The sequence below is a fragment of the Poecilia mexicana genome, unplaced genomic scaffold (assembly GCF_051168715.1).
Source record: "Poecilia mexicana isolate PSO_F unplaced genomic scaffold, ASM5116871v1 scaffold_6, whole genome shotgun sequence".
Lineage (NCBI taxonomy): Eukaryota > Metazoa > Chordata > Actinopteri > Cyprinodontiformes > Poeciliidae > Poecilia > Poecilia mexicana.
In genome coordinates, this window is record NW_028263375.1 from 5,212,473 (window position 1) to 5,230,955 (window position 18,483).

General features: G+C 43.1%; 1 protein-coding gene across 6 annotated transcripts in view; it reads right to left on the reverse strand.

Annotated features, from left to right (window-relative positions):
• mical3a (microtubule associated monooxygenase, calponin and LIM domain containing 3a) overlaps positions 1 to 18,483 on the reverse strand; it is a 71,947-nt gene that overhangs the window by 18,841 nt on the left and 34,623 nt on the right. For 2 of the 6 annotated variants that reach the window (XM_088006115.1, XM_088006116.1), the window contains 10 exons: positions 12,496 to 12,682; positions 11,412 to 11,506; positions 11,219 to 11,309; positions 7,984 to 8,179; positions 7,085 to 7,338; positions 5,316 to 5,447; positions 2,917 to 2,991; positions 2,297 to 2,410; positions 1,895 to 1,974; positions 4 to 1,822 (listed from right to left, as the gene is read on the reverse strand). In XM_088006115.1, the coding sequence (XP_087862241.1) occupies positions 4 to 1,822; positions 1,895 to 1,974; positions 2,297 to 2,410; positions 2,917 to 2,991; positions 5,316 to 5,447; positions 7,085 to 7,338; positions 7,984 to 8,179; positions 11,219 to 11,309; positions 11,412 to 11,506; positions 12,496 to 12,682 (3,043 nt within the window). Of the gene's footprint in view, positions 1 to 3; positions 1,823 to 1,894; positions 1,975 to 2,296; positions 2,411 to 2,916; positions 2,992 to 4,879; positions 4,943 to 5,315; positions 5,448 to 7,084; positions 7,339 to 7,983; positions 8,180 to 11,218; positions 11,310 to 11,411; positions 11,507 to 12,495; positions 12,683 to 18,483 lie in introns of all 6 variants that reach the window. The other 4 variants (XM_088006117.1, XM_088006119.1, XM_088006118.1 and 1 more) reach the window with 2 other exon arrangements.

The following is an 18,483-nucleotide window of genomic DNA, read 5'->3' on the forward strand; positions in this document are numbered from 1 at the left end:
GACCTGAGCTTTTCCCCAGAGGTGACGTCCTCTTCTTCCCCGAGTCCTGGGTGGTGGAGCTGGACGACGGCGTGCTCGGACACGACTTGTTGTCCTTCTTCTTCTTGTCCTTTTTGTATCCAGAGAACACGGCCTTCCAGAGCGACTTGTGTTTGGGCGGCGTCTCCTCGGCGCCAGAGTGCCGGCTGCCGTCGTTTTTGGCTTTTTTCTCCTTCTTGTTCTTGCGGGGTGAGAAGAGGGAGCTCCGCTTCTTGCTCTTGCCCGTTGACGATCCCTCTGACGAAGCCACTGAGCTGTCCAGACTCTTGTTGCTGCTGAAGAAACGCTCAGGAACAGACTCTTTCTTCGACTCCAGCGCCTTCACGGCCGACGTTTTGGGAGATCCGGGTGACTTTTTGGCCTTTCCAGCTGAATCCGGAGCAGCGCTCCAGGCCAGCTTAGGGGAGACGCTCCTGTTTGGGTCGGACTCTTTCATTTTGTTCAGCTGCTTGGCCATGGCGTCTTTGAGAGCTTGGCTCTTCACAGACTTCTCTCTTGCTCTGATTCTCTCCTCTGCGATCTCCTTGGCCTCTGGGGAAAACCGAGTGGCCCTCTGGGATTTGGAGACTGGGATTACTGGGATGTTCGGCTTTCCGTTCTCCATGGCTAACGCCAGGTGCAGCGGTGGCTTGATGGCGGGCGGCGCCTGACTCTTGTTCTGGCTCGTTTCTGCCGTGCGCTCATCGTACGTCTCCTCCACGTCGTCGGCAAAAGGAATCTCCTCAACCGTCTCCACAAACGATTTCCTCACCTCAGCCGGCCGAGGCTGCTTCTTCTTCTCCCTCATTATCACCACCGGGGCGGTCTGTGGCGCCGCCTCAGGCGACGACGGTTTCCTGGGCGCGGGGACGGGACTCAGCTGCGTCCTGGGCGCAGGAACCGGAGCGTCGGCTGGAAGCTTTTCCGTCCCGTTGCTCCAAGACGCCTGGTGTCTCTTCTGCCTGAGCACTGCCGGAGACTGGTTGGCGGGGACGGGCGGTGGCGGACTGGAGGGCGGGGTGAGCATGGTGGAGTCCGACGTGCGGCAGCTGTCGCCGTTCGCCGTTGGGTTTGTGTCGCTCTTGGCCGCAGCGGGAGCGATCGGCGTGATGACTTGACCCTCCAGGGTGATGTTGAGTCTGCGAATGACGGTGCGGCCGGTGAACGCCGGCTTCGGCTCCCCGGTGGACGGCGGCTTCACGGGGGTCGGGTCCGGTATCGGGGTCTTCTCCAGGATTTTACTGCTGCGATCTAAAGGAGAGAGGCCGAGGCTCTTCCGGATCTCTGCACTCTTCAGCCAGAACTCCTCGATGATGTCTGACTTTTTCGAGGCGTTTTCCTCGATGGAGGAGTCGGCGGACCTGAGCGGCTCGGGCGTTGAGCTGACGGGCTGCGTCCTGACGGGGGAGTCAGAGGTCAGAGGTGAGGAGGCTTCCTGGCAGGGCAAAGGCTGGGCGCAGATCGGGGAAAGGGGGTTTCCTGTCAGGGGGCAGATGGAGCGGTGGGGGAACACCGGGGATTTAGGCGTGCGTGTCTCCGGGAGCGAGATGGGCTGGGAGCGAATCGGGGAGCCGAGCGGCGACTTGACGGGCGACTGGTCAGCTGGCTTCAGCGGAGAGGCGGCGGGCGAGACAGGAGGGGAAGAGGCGGAGGGGAGCGTGACGGTAGGAACGGGAGACGGGATGGGAGCGGGAAATGAAACGGATGAAGGGCTGAGCGGGCTCCTGACAGCCGGGGACACAGCTGTCTTCTCTTCCTCCGGTAAGAAGGGATCCGGGAAGAAACGGATGCCGGGAGATTTCACCTGCAGGAGCAGGGAACGTTAGAGTTCCTGAAAAAAACATCATTTTAACGTTGTGTAAGTAGAATTTCTTACCGGGCTGACAGGCTCAGCCGGCGGCTTGAGGGGAGAAAGAACGTCGTCGTCCTTCAGCAGTGAGCTGGAGCTGGCTGGGTCTAAAGTCACAGCAAGAATGAAACCCATCATCCATTACCTCCACACAAATAAACTATTTTAACTGGATGGAGGTAACAGACAAACACAAAAGCAGCTCATAACTTTAAAACAAAAGGAAAACAATGTTTTATAGGTGTTTATTTACAAATAGAAATCTGCATTCAGCCCCATTTACTCTGAAAACCCTGAAAAAACCCCTGATGAAATCACCTACCTGGCATCCCCCAAACAGTGAAAAATACAGAAAAGCTTCAGTGATGTATAATACTTCTGTAAAATATCCTAAAATACCAGCTTGACTGAACAGCTTGTGTTTTGTACCAATACTCGAGTCTCTCCCCAGACTTTCTGTGTCCTGGTTTTCCTCTGGAGGAGCTTCGTTTTGCTCCGACTGCTGCAGCCGAGCCTCAGCTTCTGCATCCGAAGGAATGTCATCTGGACAAACAGAGTTACATGAAATCACTGAGGTGAATGAAAGACTGACTGAATTTATCTGACCAATCACATTCAACAGGGAGGCTGCTGTGAAGGAACAAACTCAACTTTTACTGCAGCTGATGTAGAATAAGTTGGGAAACTTTTCATGTTTCTGTGATTATTTGCTGCCACTGGCAGATATCTCTGCGACAGACTGGCGACCTGTCCAGGGTGACCCGGCCTCTGGGTCACCAGCACCCCTGCTGACCCCAGTAGGGACAAGGATGTACAGACAATGGATGGATGGCAGATATTCACATATGCAGAATAAAAGGACATCTAAATGTTTTCTCACTGTCTTACAAAAAAGACATTTTTATTCTGTCAAGAATGTAACTATCTGGTTTCTACTGTATCATCAGGCTTTTGCTCGACAAGCAATAATATTATAATACATAACCTTCTTTTTATAATTCTGATATATGAAGAACAACAGATGAATGTTTGATTCTTTGTCTCTTTACCTTGGTCCAGCTCCGTGCCGGGCTCCATGTCCGGACTGTCGGCTTCAGCTTCCAGCTCTTCATCCTCACACGGTTCTGGTATGAAACCAAAACGGAGAGAAATGAGAAACCTGGCCTCTGCAGACTGTCTGAGGTCAATAATGGGTGAGAACTTTTTCCAATTCCCTGACAGCCTAAGAGCCTGAATCAACTTTTCTCTGAAAGTCTGTTGATCCAACGATATTGGGATCAATTTGAACAAAAAAAAACTTAAAAAAATAAATGAATAAATCATTGAAAAAGCATGAATAGGTTTCAAAGCCAGAATCCATTTAACTCCATTCGGCACTAGGAAACTGATGTGCTACAGAAAGGTTTAGTGCACAGATGACAGTAATGGTCTGTCATCTGTAATACATGAACAAAAGAAAACCAGAGTGAACTTAGTGATGAAGATGCATGCAGACGTCCATTATGTTTGATCCAAGCAGAAGCAGAAACTAAACTGTTAAACTGTTAAAAAGCAGCAGATTACAGGAAAAGCTGCTTTCCCCAAACAAACCTGAAGCAAGAAAACACAAAATAAGCATTTCATGCAATAATTCAGTCCAACCACTCCTCCAGTCATCACTAAACTAAATCTGTTCACATGAATGCGTGGATGCACAGGAAAGGAAAGAGTCGTTGTAGTGAGTCTGATCTGACTGAACTGTGCATCTTTTTCAGTCATTCATGCAGATTAAAGGAAACTTCACCAGTTTCACACCAATAAGTTATGCATGTTCAAGAGGAGTTAGTCTGCAAATACCTGAACCATCACAGCTATGTCTGATAGAAATAAATCCTGCATAAGTAAACATACAGAGGCTCTGCAAAAATATTCATATCCCTCAAACTTCACATTGTCACTCAAACTTTCATGAATTTTATTGGGATGTTATGAGACAGACTAACTTTTAACAGGGCTCCAGCTAATGGATATTTTACTAACAAATTATTCTGACAATAAGTTAGATTAAAAAATTAACACATTCAGCAGATTTTTCATTTGACCACTTAAGCCTTTTTTATACAATATTAAAGATACATTAAGATATACAAATAAACTAATAAACTAATAAGATATGCAAATAAACTAATAAACTAATAAGATATGCAAATAAACTAATAAACTAATAAGGAAATAAGATTATTTCCTTATCTTACCTTTGTGAGATAAGGAAATAAACATTTTATTACCTGAACTTCAATAGCAGCGCTCCTTTAGTGAACTCTTGATCAGGAGGAGCAACAGATGCACCAAAAAAATCCTTCTAACATCAAACATGAACAGCTCAGCGCTTTCTGCTGGACTGAACATCAATACAGAGCAGCGATGATCTAAAGGTTGTTTTTTCACCTAACCAGTTAATAATTAGACAGCAAAAGGTGCTTAATAGCAGATTTCCCAAAACTTAAACCAGGTGAAGCTAAAACTGCCACTCTGGGTAGAACAGATTTACAGATGAAGGTTTTTCATTTAATGCAGAAACTGTATTTTATTACAGTTTCATAAAACTCATAAAACTGTCTGTATACTCCAGTTAATAATTATTTGATTACTGAATTAGTTAATGATTACTCCAATAATCAATTCATCACTATTAACATGTATATTAATGTATAAACATCTGTTCATCAAATCCCAGTAAAATCCGTTGTTGTTTGTTGTAATGTGACAAAGCTGAACACATCTGTAGACATCGGAAACGTTTCCAGAGCTCAGCAGCTCATTCTGTGAAATAAACGCACATGAAGCCAGAGAAAGCTTGTTTCTAGAAGGCAACGGGTGAAATGAGAAGCTTGGTGAGAAACAGATGCTGGTCTGATGGCTGGCTGCGGTGCTGCAGGCTGCATGCATGCTCATGAGCTTTTCTGCATGCTGCAGGGAAAGGCCAGCCGACAGACAGATAAAAACACAAATGCCCGTTCAGGTCTGTGCTACCTCCAGACAACGACTCCAACCAGACCCTCACTGCCTCGTGTCGGGTGGATGTGTGGGCGGGAGCTACGCTCAAACCAGAAGAACAACAGAAAGATGGCGGGGGAAATAACGGCAAAGCAATTAGACACATGGGAAAAGAACCGAGCAGAACACAACAGAACCAAAAAATATCAACGGAACAGATGGGGGGGTTACATGGTGCACTGGGACGAGGCTGGAGGACATTACACAGCAACTCTGGATGAAACATGAAAAAGGCTCAACACAAAATTAAACATTCCAGAAAAAAACATAAAACAAAATCAGAGATGGTTAAAAATAGCAGGTGGGTTAGTGGAGGGCGGAGCCCCCGTCACACACAGATGTTCAAACAGAACCGCCGCGATGAGATCAGATCCTCAACATGTCCGGACGACGGCGCCTCTGGGCGGGTTACCTGTGGAGGGGGGCAGAGTGGGCTCAGAACCCACCGGGCCGTCCGGGTCAGAACCCCGCCGCGCTCTCGCCAAACTCGGAATGGCACTGGGATCCACCGGCTGGAGGAGCTGCTGGAGCTGTATGTTCCTGGCTAAACGTTTGTCATGTTTTTCAGTAACGAGACGCACGATTGGACAGGAAGGCGAACAAGAGGAAAAACAAGAAAAAAGGAGGGAAAACAGACAAGAAATGAAAAGAGAGAAAAGGAAGATAGAGTCACTGAGGGGGCAGAACGATCTCCGAATGGAAGTTACAGGAAGTCTGCATGCATTCATACGCTGCAAAAACACTAAAAAATAAGAAAATTACGAGTTAAAAAGAAATGCACGTTTGTTGAATACACAGCAATGCTGCCAATCAATAAAAAATCATAACAGCAGCGCCTGAGGAATCTGTGGAGTTTATTAGATTAATAATAAAAATAAATAAAAATAGGCTTTAATAAGCAGGTTAAATGGTCTGCAGTAGGCATGGGCCGGTGTGAGTCAAAATATCACAGATTCACCAAAAAAGGTCAAACCAAATGTAATTAGTTGATTTATCAAAGGAAAACCAACAATTATTCCCACTGGTGACACAATGATGTTCAAACCTGTGAGAAAATGGCTGCAGTCAGGCGGCTGTTTAGATGGAGTGTTGTTGAGGCTTTTTGAAATGATTGATCTTTTTAGCATTATATTATTGAGTAAAATCAGCTCAAACTTGTCTGCAGCTCTTCTTTTCTGTTTAACTGCAATAAAGTCTAAATTACAGATGTGTGTTTACAGCCATTTGTGCTGAAAGAGGCAATAAATCAGTAAAAGTGATATTTCAGAGTTTAAAGTATGCATTTTCCAGGCATGTAGTCTCATTTTTTAGCACAGTAACTGTGTGAGCTTCAGTTGTTATGGAAATGCTGCAAATATCAAAACAACTTACAGGAAGTCTGACTTTGCAACAAAGCCTGAAATTGGTCTCCGTGTCTTTAAGAACAGCTTAAGACATATCGTTTGTAGCCAACTGCTGTTTTAAAACAGCTGCTCATCAAGTTGCTAAAGGGAGTTTTCCTGTCTGAGTGACAGAAAGGTTGTGAATTTTTCTTTCAGCCAGCTGAGCTGCTGTGCGCAGTAACACGTGGGGAAGAGGCTGTGCTGCATTACGACCCTCTCAGGTGTCTCTGCTACAGTTCTGACAGAAAGTTTTAGCGGTTCTGATGCCGTTAACCGACCCATGCCTAGTTTTTAATTTTACAGAAATGGAAAAACTTCAACCAACAAACCACGACAAAAACAAAAACACAGCAACAGAAACGGAGCTCCTAGAGTAGAGAAGCTTAGAAACTGAAATCAGCCAGAGTTATGTCAGCTTTCTGCAAACGCCACCGCAAGCACTTCTGTTGCTACCTTTGAATTTACCAACATCCTCTTCATCAGTGAGGTGCTTCTCCAGCCACAGACCTGACTGCAGCTCTCTGTCCCAGGGGCAGTAATCCCCCTCTGACAGCAGGGGGAGACAAACACCCAAAACAGTACACATACACACATAGGATGAGGATGAGGAGGAGGAAGGGTGAAGACAGAAAGTAACAGGATGAGGACAGCGATGAAGGTGACATTTAAACAAAACACTTCTTTTGACAAACAGCAGGTGGAGCTGTGGGTTGTCTTGACAACAGTGTGAACAGGATGTAAACATACATAAAAACAGGATTAGACTAGAAAAAACGACCAAATAATAAAAAAAAATCACCATCACTGGATTCTTCCTCATCTTCCTCCTCGCCCTCCTCCTCCTCTTCTTCCTCGTCTTCCTCCACGTCTCCATCCCTGCTGGCAGCATCAGCCAGAGCTTCGTCCTCCAGCTCACCGCCTCGCAGTTTGGCGTGGAGCTCCACGGCCTCCTTCCAGGGAACGCCGCCGAGGTCCGACGGGCTGACCGGCTGCTCCTCTGCCTCCGCCTCTTCCTCCTGCTCATCCTCTTCCTCCATGTCAGACTCAGAGCTACTGTTAAGAAAATAAAGAAGCAAAGCACAAAAATTACAAAACAAAACAAAAGGACAATTCATCAATAACAATATCATGATAGACAATTGATAGACGGTACATCTGATAGAATATTCAATATAAAGAATATTCACTGAACCCAACAGCATTCTGGGAGATGTAGGCAGAGGACAGGATTTATCTGCTCAACCTCTCATTAAGCGAGGTGGGTGGCATCAACTAACTCGGTCTTCGGTTGCCTAGCAACAACCTAACTTGTGCAGGACTCAGTTTCATGTTCCGCCCTCATGCCTCATAACTGCTTAAACATAAAAAACAACAGCATCGAGTGAAAACTGTGGATAAAACAGAAAGTCAACGTCAACAGTGTGTCAGTATTTCAGGTATTTTAAACAAAAAAACTAATCAATAATTATCAATATTAACAGTTATCAACATCAACTGATATTAAATGCTTATATTGGTTTTTCCTGTGCAGAGAGAGTGGAGTTCAGATTACGTTTGTAAGAAACCGGAGACTATCCCCACAGAGAAACAGAAGGAAATGATGTTGAAACTGCAGAAACCTAAAATTCACAGCGCATAAAAAAGACATAAATGGCTTTAAAACAGCGTGAATTAACGCTTTCGTTCACAGGATCTGACCTGGAGCCCAAGTCGACGTCGGTGGCCTTGTCCAGCACGCTGCTCAGGTTGTGCTCGGCCAGCGTCTCCTCCGGCACCTCCTCCAGCTCCTCCTCCCGCTGCAGGGACAGGCGGTAGTTCTCCAGCTCGATCCGCTCCGGGGTTCCACGGAGACGTTTGGCCATGCTGGGCTCCTGCACGCCGTTGACCTCCGGTGCTGCGGCGCGGCGTTAAACGCAGACCCCAGGGTGGAAACGAGCCGGAGGAAGAAAAAGAGCAAAAAATACACGGCTGAGAATCGACTGGATGCAGGAGAGGAGTCCAGGACCGACTCCATGCTGGACCCGTTTCCAGCAGAGCTGCAACTAACAACATTCTGGTAACCGATTAATCTACTGATTATTCTAATGACTAATCAATGAATCAGAGTTAAAAAATGGCACATTGAATTTTCATCTAACTCCTTCTGCCTTTTTTAAACTTTAGAAATATGAGAAATAAATAATTCAATTCCTCTTAAGAAGAAAATGTTTTATTGATTAAAATTCAATAACAGCATTCCTTTATTAAATCTGAACTGAGTGAAGCTAAAACTGGAGTTTTGCCTAAAACATATTTACAAACAAAAACGTTTTTATTTCAAATACAGAATGAATTCCTGTACCGTTTTACTTTAACTACTCCCCTGAACATGTTTTTTCTTTCAGTAAATGGCCTTTTTCAGACTGAATATTCCAGTTAACAATTAATAAATTACCAAATTAGTTGACGATTATCTCAATAACCAATTAATCATGAATAACCGGACTAATCATTTCAGTCCTGGTCTCCAGGCTTTTTTACACCTGATCTCCATTCAAGCAGTTCACACCAACGTTAGGACAAACCGACAAGGACACACCGATTTCGCTTTTGAATTTATTAGATTAGATTATATTCCTACAGCAAACAATAAAAACAAACATGTAATCTTATGTTATGCTACAGTTTCATACACAAGGCTGGTGCCTTTCCTTAATCCCATCCTGAAAAGCAAACCTTAAAACTGTTCAGATCACACGAAGTGTGAGTGAATTCTGAACTAAAACAAGATTCTGATGCCTCCAATCATTATGTGGGATTACAACCCAATCAACTGAGAATCCAGGAAATGGTGCAACACAAAGAGTCCTTCATATTAAATCCCTCATTATCCGTTTTCTGACCATCTCTGATTTTGTTGTATTTCAGGGTTTTTTCCTGGGATGTTTAATCTTGTGTTGAGCCTTGTACTAAGTTTATTCATTGTTGATGAATTGTTTAATTCTTACAATCATTAACATCAAATTAATTTATTTTAAGTAAATATAACTAAAATTAAACTATTGCCAATAAACTGGAATTATTTTATCTGGTTTTAATTTTTATTGTGTTATTTTTTGAAAAAGACTTAAGAAACACTTCATCACTAAATGAATCAAATTTCCCCAATAATTTCATATGGAGAAGTGAATATAAATAATTGACTGTTAGTCAGCAAATTCCTGTTTTTCTGGGGTAAAAATATGTGGTCACAAAAGATCCCATTTCTGTGCAGAACTCTTCAAAAGGGGAAAGACAAGAGAACATGTTCAAACAGGGGAGATGTGCTGATCTTCAGAAATCAGGAAATGGCTAAAATAAATATAAATGCTTAGCAAATATTGCACTTCATACAACATGTAAATACTATTCAGGTAAATTATAGCCCATCGTTTTAGGAACAAAAATGCTGATATAAAGACATTAATAAAATATTTTAGCTTTTTTACGGACGGGGCACCAAATATGGCTGCAGCCCAGGGCCAACATCCTTCTAAACCCGGCCCTGACCAGGGGTCAAAATAACCCAAGGACTTTGTTTTCAAATGACGTGAATAAAATATAACATCTGGTGTAAAATATCCTACACTCTAAGCTATATCTGAACGACTTAAGATAATAATTTGTAATACGTTATTATACCATAATGCAGTTACTTTAAAGGTTAAATGTCATGATTTCTTTATATCTGAACACCAATATTAAACTAAACTACCATTTTTATTGTTATAATATTTTATTTACAAGCACTTTACGTTATCTAAATGTATCTAAAATGTTAAAAAAAATCAGTTTTTATCCATTTATATATATAAACAATGCTTGATAACTTTCAATAGTTTAAACTTTAAGAAGCAAGTAAATAATCAAACATTTAAATTAATCCTTTAATTATGATAAAACGCATAGCACAAAGTTTGCACAAACCTGAACGATATTTTTGTTTATATTCTGTATATTTTCAGCAAAGTGTCCATTATTTAGCTGCATCTAGTCCTATTTAACATGCAGAAATGTTGAGCTGCACTGAGAAAAAACAAAGCTTTGAAACGAGAACAGAGGGATAAAAATCAGCCAATCAGAGGGCACAGCTTCCAGCACTAATAAAGCCTCCAGTTTTAAGATGCTCCAGTAGGAGGGGGAAAAGGTAAAGCTCACAAAGCACTGATACAGGCACTTCATTACAGCACGGTGGGTAAAGTTTAGGTGCAGAACAGCTTACAGAGAAAAGAGAAGATCACACAGCAGGCATGAAAGGAAACACATCACACAAGGAGGAGGTAGAGCTAAAAAAAGAGAGCAGTCACAGGCTAGTAAAAGGTTACAAACACCAAACTGGGACTCTTGGCTTGGATCTTCATACAAACAGGCAGGAAACCACAAGCAGCTGATAGTTGAAGAGCTGATCAGCAGGAATCCTGATCAGCTCATCTGAATTTCTAAGCCAAGAGAAAAAAGATTCAAGATGCGCCATTCAACTCTACGATTTTACTGCAAGACCTCTACCTAACTTCCTCTGCCAATTACAAATCCTAAATTGGCAAAAGGAGACATGGGTGATGCGTCTTCAGGAATAAATTAACCAGAAAAAAAAAGACCAACATGAACACATCCAGTTCTGTTAGTAATCCTTAAATCTACGAAATCTCCCTTAAATTAGTGAGCAGAGACTAAAACAGAGTGAGATCAAATCAAAAGGAGGTTTCATGCTAGAGGAGGTTCAGAAGGACGTTGACAGTGAAACAGCAGAAGAGGTAGATGCAGTAGGTGCAAAGGAAGGGAGAATCTAAGGGGTTGAGCGCCACCTGGTGACAAGTCCAGGACAGGGAGCGGCGGAGGGCGCGCAGAGGGACTCCCACCCCCACGGCCAGACGGCGGGACACAGCCACCACATCTACAGAGGAAAATCTGGTACCTGAGGGCGGGATCTCGGCCGAGGGAGCCGCCGCCGCCGCCCTGCTGGGGCCGTCCACGGTCTGAATCGGAGTTAGGGGCGTCTGGTTTTCCTGCGATCCAGAAAACGCGTGATTGCTCAAACCACATTGTAACAACTGTCTGATTTTTTACGCATTAATCTGCGTAAAAAAATAAAAAATAAATAGAGGCACCTTAGCTGAGACTGGAGCAGGAGAAGGAGCCGGCCTCTTCCTCTGGGCGTAACCAGACAGCCGGTAACAGTAGTGAGGTTTGCAGTAAAATTTCCCTGGAAGAAAAAAAGAAAAACAGAACAGGAAATATAATCAAATGAAACAGAATCATGCAGAAGGTGGAGTGTGTGTGCAAATTAAAATAAAAGAGAAGTGTCTTTGTGTTTCAGCTCAGACCCTCAGTGGGCAGAAATCCCACGGAAAACAGAGAGAAACAGCTTCTCTGTCTCACCCAACAATCTGCTGCCTGTCCGTCTGAACAATGGGAACCTTAGAGCCAGCAGGTCCGCGGTCACAGGGCCGGCAGGTTCAGGGCGAGAGCTCACTCTGCAAACCCTGACAAACTACAAATGTCCTCATTTATCATTGTTAAAAGTTAGATTAAAGGAAAAATGTCAGCACACTTGCTATAATTCCAGAGTTCATTGAACAATTCAACTGAAAAATAACTATTAGATGAAAAAACAAACAGAGAAAAGGACATAAAACTAAAAACTTTGGTGTAATTTAAACTAGAGCTACAGCTGGCGATTATTTAAGAAATTAATTATTTCATTTATTATTTGCATTAAAAAAATTGGCACATTCTTCAGTTTTTCATTTTATCACTTAGCTTATTTTATGAAATATTGGAAGTACGTTAAAAATACAGTACTTAAATTACTTTCTTAAATAAGAAAATAAACATTTTATGCAACACTACACTATCAGTTATTTTTTGGAAAACTCATACAGGATACATTATATGAAAAAAATACGTTTTGAAACTATTCACCAGTTAAATTAACTTAAAAAAAATCTGTGATTTAAAAAGGAGTTTGTTCACAAACACACCTGACCTGACACTAGAGGGCAGCAGAGTTACACTGCAGTTGATCTCCTGTTATCATTCTGATTGTTGGGGGTAATTTTGTTGTCAGGAAAAAAAAGGTTCATTTTATTTCACCCAGCAGCTGAAATGTTTCAAACTGGTTCAGTAACACTCGAGCCGAGGAACCTTGTGTGTGTGCATGTAAAATAACAGCATGATGCTCCTCCTCCTCACCGTCCTCCACATCAAATGCGTAGGAGGAAAGTCGCAGCGTTGTCCCGCAGTAGTCGCATTTGAAGCAGCTGCGGTGGAAGAACTTCCCCTCCGCGCTCAGCCTCTCCATGACGTAGACTCGCTTCCGGCAGAAGAAGCAGACGTCGCTGCCGCCGATGTTGACGGGGAACTCTTTCCTGAGAGAACCCTGCGAGGAAAACAGTCGAGTCAGCATTTAGATGAAACCACAGAACAAAAGGGAAAGCCAGGCTATTATGAGCTCAACCCTTTTTATACAATCTTTGAGCATTTATGTCCTTTCTAAATGAAATGCAACAATCAAAAGTAAATACTTCCACATACTTTCACCTAGAGACACCATTAAAACTTTAACATGAAGTCATATCCTTCAACTATTTCTGTATCTCTGCTTGTTCATATCTTTTACCATTTTCATAAAGTCCCTCTTCAATTTTTTGGTCGTTTTATGCTCATATTTCATTTCCATAATGGATTTCAATGACAGATTTCTTCTGATGCTACAGTGCGTCTCTCCAACCTTTTAAAATGTTGCTCGTCTGAACAACTCCTGCTTACTCCCTCAGTTTCCATCCTTTCTACTCAGATCACACATGGAAACACAGGAATCTGTCAGGATTCAGGAAATGTAGAACTCATTGATGTGGGCCTTGCAGTTTTCTGACAGATCATCCCAAAGTAATAAGGAGTCACTGAATTGGGAATCAGATACTAAATTGTGAAAGACATTTAAAAAAAAAAAATCTGCTCTGACATGTTTTCCAAACGTTTTATTTCCTAAACGACACAACATAAAGACAAAAGCTTTGACATTCCTGACACAATTCATTAATTTTTATTGATTCTTGTCAATGTTTTGCCATAAATTGTCTGTTCCAGATCTTCCATGTGTGCTTTTTGCCACAACAGCTCAGATTACAAAACGTATGGGGTTCAATGCTTTTGAGTATTTATGCCTTTCTAAATAACAAAGAAGAACAATCAAAGTGTGGGTGGATGATCTGTAATAATCAGAGTCAGCTGATTAAGCACAAAGGATTGCTTCGGTGCTTTCTACCCTACAGACAACATGCTTACCAAATCCCTCCTTTCTGGTTCATGTGTGGGTTTGGACTCTTCCTGAGACTGAAGCTGGCCGGCTAGCTGCTCAGCCAGGCTGCTAACTCCCCCTGTGTACATCCTCACCAAGTGCTAGCAGCAGCATGAGACAGTGAAGAAACATTAGAAATGACTGAAGGACAGGAATGGGACACGGAGAACAAAAGGGAAAAGGTGTGTGTAAGAGCAGAGGGAGGAAAGGGAGTTTACACACGACAGAGCTGTTTCCATGCTTGACTGACCAAGCGTTAAGAGCCGCCTCACTGAACAAGCTGCAAACAAAGCTCAGCTCATGACAACAAACCCAAACCCGACTGAACTCCTGCACTCCTTCACACAAAGTGATAAATCACCAGCTTGTATTTCTGTCAGTTTTAATCATCATGGCAAAGAAATCAGCAAATTCAGCTTCTCAGAAAACAAAAAATGTACATGAAATAGACTTAAAGTAAGTATTACTAATGTGAAATGTTATGGTATAACCAACAGGAAGTCATTGCTGGAGAAGCTGTCTGTTCACAGACACTGTATCCACATTAAAGGAAAGTTGAGTGGAAGGAAAATGTGGCAGAAAAAAGTGCAGAAGCAAAATGGATCATCTGCAGACAGTATCTGCCTTCAGGACTCGGTCTGGGCTCCTTTTGGATCTATGCAGCGCCGCATGTGGGCCGGCCTGCTGAGCTGCTCAGGAAGCTTCAACACCGACCTGTAGCGTTTTGGTTCTGATGTCTCTTGTCAGCCCATAGATTCTTTGTAGGGATCAGGTCAGGTTGTTTTGCTGGTGTTGCCATGGTTACCAGGTATTGGTACTTTTAACAGTGTGGGTCGGTACCAAGTCCTACAGGAACTTAGTTTAGCACTGCCATGAAACTTGCCAGCAGATAGAAACGTGACGTTCTGTAACACATCCTGGTAGACGGTTGAACTTATTTTGGACCAGAAACATCCTGGAGGACCAGAAGACGACATGGATTATCAAATCATCACCAGACTCCCCACGTTCCCCCAAAACGGGAGGAGTTTTGGCCCGTCAGCACCGTAACGCTACAACCTTTTTCCTTCCACTAAACATTCTTTTTTTTTTTTTTGTAAGTCTTAAATAATATTATACATTTCAGAGAAACTGAATTTTGGCTTCAAGTCATATTCAGCCAAATCAACAGAAATAAACACTTGAAGTTTTTCACTATGTCTCAGCTTGAGCTTCACAGATGAAAAATAAAGTTTCTAAACAGGAATCTAATCAGTGCCTCTGAAATGCGTATGGATTATTCTTCCAGTCACTCCAAGCAGCATTTTTCACTCTCACACACACAGACATGATGAAACACACAAGCTATGTGTTTCTACCTTCACAAGGACTTTGGATTGACTTCTATTCATCTCTGCACCCTAACCATGACCTTTAGCCTAAACCGAACCATTACTAGTACATATATAACTAACCATTAACCTAACATAAACTCAATCCATAGTCTTATCCAAAAACAGCAACGTTATGGAGGCCTAGCTTGGAAAAAACTGGCTTTACAAAGTGAGAAATGCTAAAAACAAAACTCACACAAACACATTTAGTGACTTTAACAAACAACGACTGAAAACCAAAAGCAAAATGGAAGCTGGTTTCCTGCTCGTAACTAAAGCTGGTAGTTCATCTGGATTGAAACAATAATCTTCAGATTTTATCCTATTTAACCTCTCAGATACAATTTTTATCCACTACAGCATCAGAATTTATTGCGACTGCAGAATGAGAACTGCCAGAACAGATGAATGGAAAGCCTTTCTGTGATAATATTTAGAGTTCAGAGCCACAGTTACAGAAAAACACAACACAATTATTAATCACAGCAACAACAATCACTGTGCAGCAGGTTGCAGCTCAGTTTGTGTTTTCATTTCTCAGCAGGATGAAAATCTGCAGTGAGTTTAGTCGTGTTAAGCCATTTTGAAGCTAACTGTGGTGATGCATCTTGCTGGAACACCAAATGCAGGTGCAGTGTGTCAGCAATCCGTGCCCTCCAGGTGCGAAACGACTACCTGTCTGGAGCAGGCGGACGGGCGGCTGTCGGGGGGGCTCTGGGCGCGGGCCAGGTGCCATCGCTCCATAAAAAAACGAGAGGGTTTTTTCTTTGGCTCAAGAGGGAGAGAGGAAAGTTTTTATGGGTTTAATTTACATGAAAGAAAATGGATTTAACTTACAATCTAAACTGCTAAATAGTTCCAAAAAGTGATTTTTGGCCTCTCTTGACCCAGTTTCCTTTTACAAAGTTCTATGAATTTCCTGAATAGATGATCTTGGCAAAGATGCTCACTACGTCCTTTTTCTGTCATCAATAAGCATCAGACATTCTTTCCACATTTTCCTGTCAGAAATGTTTCTCTTATGATTAAGAAACTAATCAGAGTCGTCTCCAGGCAGACAGAGAAACTCTTTAATGCACACCATTATCCATATAAGGAAGTCCTTCCTGAGAGATTCCCTCGAACATTTTAAGGTTTTCTCCCTTTAAAATATGATGAGTTATGTCCTTTAAGAATTGCATTTCTGCAAAGTTAATGCTCGTCATAGTGTAACTTGTATTCTGATGCTCTCCTGTAGTCACTTGATTACATGCTTAGCATACCGGAGAACAAGGGGTCGTTTACAGTTTTCAGCTGTCTGTGTTAAATGGGGGATTCACCTGCGGCCCGACTCGCTTGCCTTCCAACTGAAATTCAAGTTGTTCAGCTCTTTCCTGAATACTAAGCACATATATGGGCATCTGTTCAGAGTCCAGAGGCCTCACTGGCTCCTGCAGAAAAGCAGTTGATTTAGTTACCAAGTGGAACTGCAGGAATGAAGCACCAAGATTCAAACTTCTGGATCAATTAGCCGAGCTTGTGGCGCAAACTGAGCCTGTCATTCATGCAGTAATTTAAAGCAGGGTGTGTACTTGATGCGAAAGGATTCACTGCACTTCGTAGGCAAATGTGGCACAAGCATCTGTCACAAAACTACAGACTTCACTTTAAATAAACTCAGAATGTGAAAAATTAAGGTGAAACTTCAATTACGGTTTTATTTTCAAGGAAAACTGTTATTTTTTGGCACTGCAGAGGGTGAGTCTCAGTCTGACCTTTCTGGAAGCATCAGGGGAGGACAGAGGTGAGGCTGGGCTCGGACTCAGGCCTCGGCTCGAGTACCACTGCTCTAAAAAGAAGCGGGACGGCTTTTTCTTGGGCTTCCGGGAGGCAGAGGAAGGTTGAAAGGGGAAATTAGATGTGCAGACTCAGCAGAAACGTTTTGATCTGTGCAACAAATGAGCCCAAAGGTAGAAGAATGTCCATGCATGCTGAGCACCTGTGGTGGTTTATCAGCTTTGCCCTTAAACCTGGAGATGAGGCGGTCGGCCCGCTCCTGAATACCAGGGATGTGAAGGGGAGCGAGGTCAACTGTGAGTGACAGCTTCCCTTCCTGTTAAAGGAGCTCTGGTGAGACGTCATGGTTGGCTCCAACAGGTTTTATGAACATACAGAGATGCAGTACTGTACCCTGTGTATCAGAGGCCTTTCATAATATTCAAGCTCCTCTTGCTCTGGGGGTAGATTCTTGAAAACAGAAACGAGTAGAGAAGGGTTTCTAAAAACAATTTCCCATCTTTTACAGACAGCCTGATCTCTCCACAAAGTTAACGTGACACTGATGGGAAAACACAGAGAGCAGCTGGAGTAAAGGGAGGCTAGAGGAAGGTCTGCTGTGGATTTATAGCTACGGGAGGCAGACAAACAGAAACAAACAGCAGACTTTATGTCACCTCTGAGTGAAGAGAGAGCGAGGAGGTGGAGGAGGAGGAAGGGAGCAGAATGGTTTTCTTTGGGCAGCTCCGAGAGCCCGAGCTGGACGTTTGTTCTGCAGCGCTTCTGGCCTTGAAAAGTGAGGGACAGGAACAGTAAGTTCAGGAGAGGAAGAATAAAATGATAAGATGTGCAAAAGTAAATATAACTGAAGAAAACAAGTCATAATAAACCAAAAGTTTATTATAGCGTTAAATGCAGCAGAGCTTCTAGACCAGACGTGAGGAGAATCGACAAGTTGGATAGGAAAACAACTGTGGTGAGCTTTTAGTTGGTCTGCAACAATTACAACAAAGACTAATTAACACCAATAAAAAACAACCACCCACACACACACACACCCACACACACACACACACACACACACTTGGTTCGATTGGAGATCAAAGTTGCAACATTTGTTACATTTTCAGCTGCTGCAGTTCTCTTTCACTGCACTGTGACACCAACCAAACCCTTTGAAAAACCTGTTCCCCTCTTCGTCTGTGGGGGCGCTGCACCAAAAACCACTGAAGGAAACGTTGTAGGATTTTTTTTCTTCTCCTGCTAGTGCTAGTCATGCACGTTTGTTTTGGTTGTATTTACCCAGAATGCCCTGCAGTGTGGTCCTCTTCCTGTTTTTGGAGCAGTCCCCAATCTGCTTGGATTCAAACCACGGAAGAATTCACCTCAACCGAACTGAGACGGAGGTTTGTAGGCAGACCAAAATTAAATTTTTTGTTCTGCATCAGAGTCGATTATGCATTCACGCCTCCCCAGTCAAACCAGACTTCCCAGTCAAACTAACAAGAGTTCAGTGTGAATGCACCCTACGAATCCATCTGAAAACAGGCTGCATTTCACTCTACCAATTAAATGCAACCGCAATCAGACATTGTCTGAATGGTTTCTGACTCCAAAGCGACTCGTCATGATGACTTCAAAACAATCAATGAGCGTCTTCCATGAAAGATACGGCGGCCGTGGAGAGCAGCCGTCACTCTGGCAGCCAAAGGGCTGGAGGATCTCTGAGTATTTGTGGCTTTGCAGCAAACA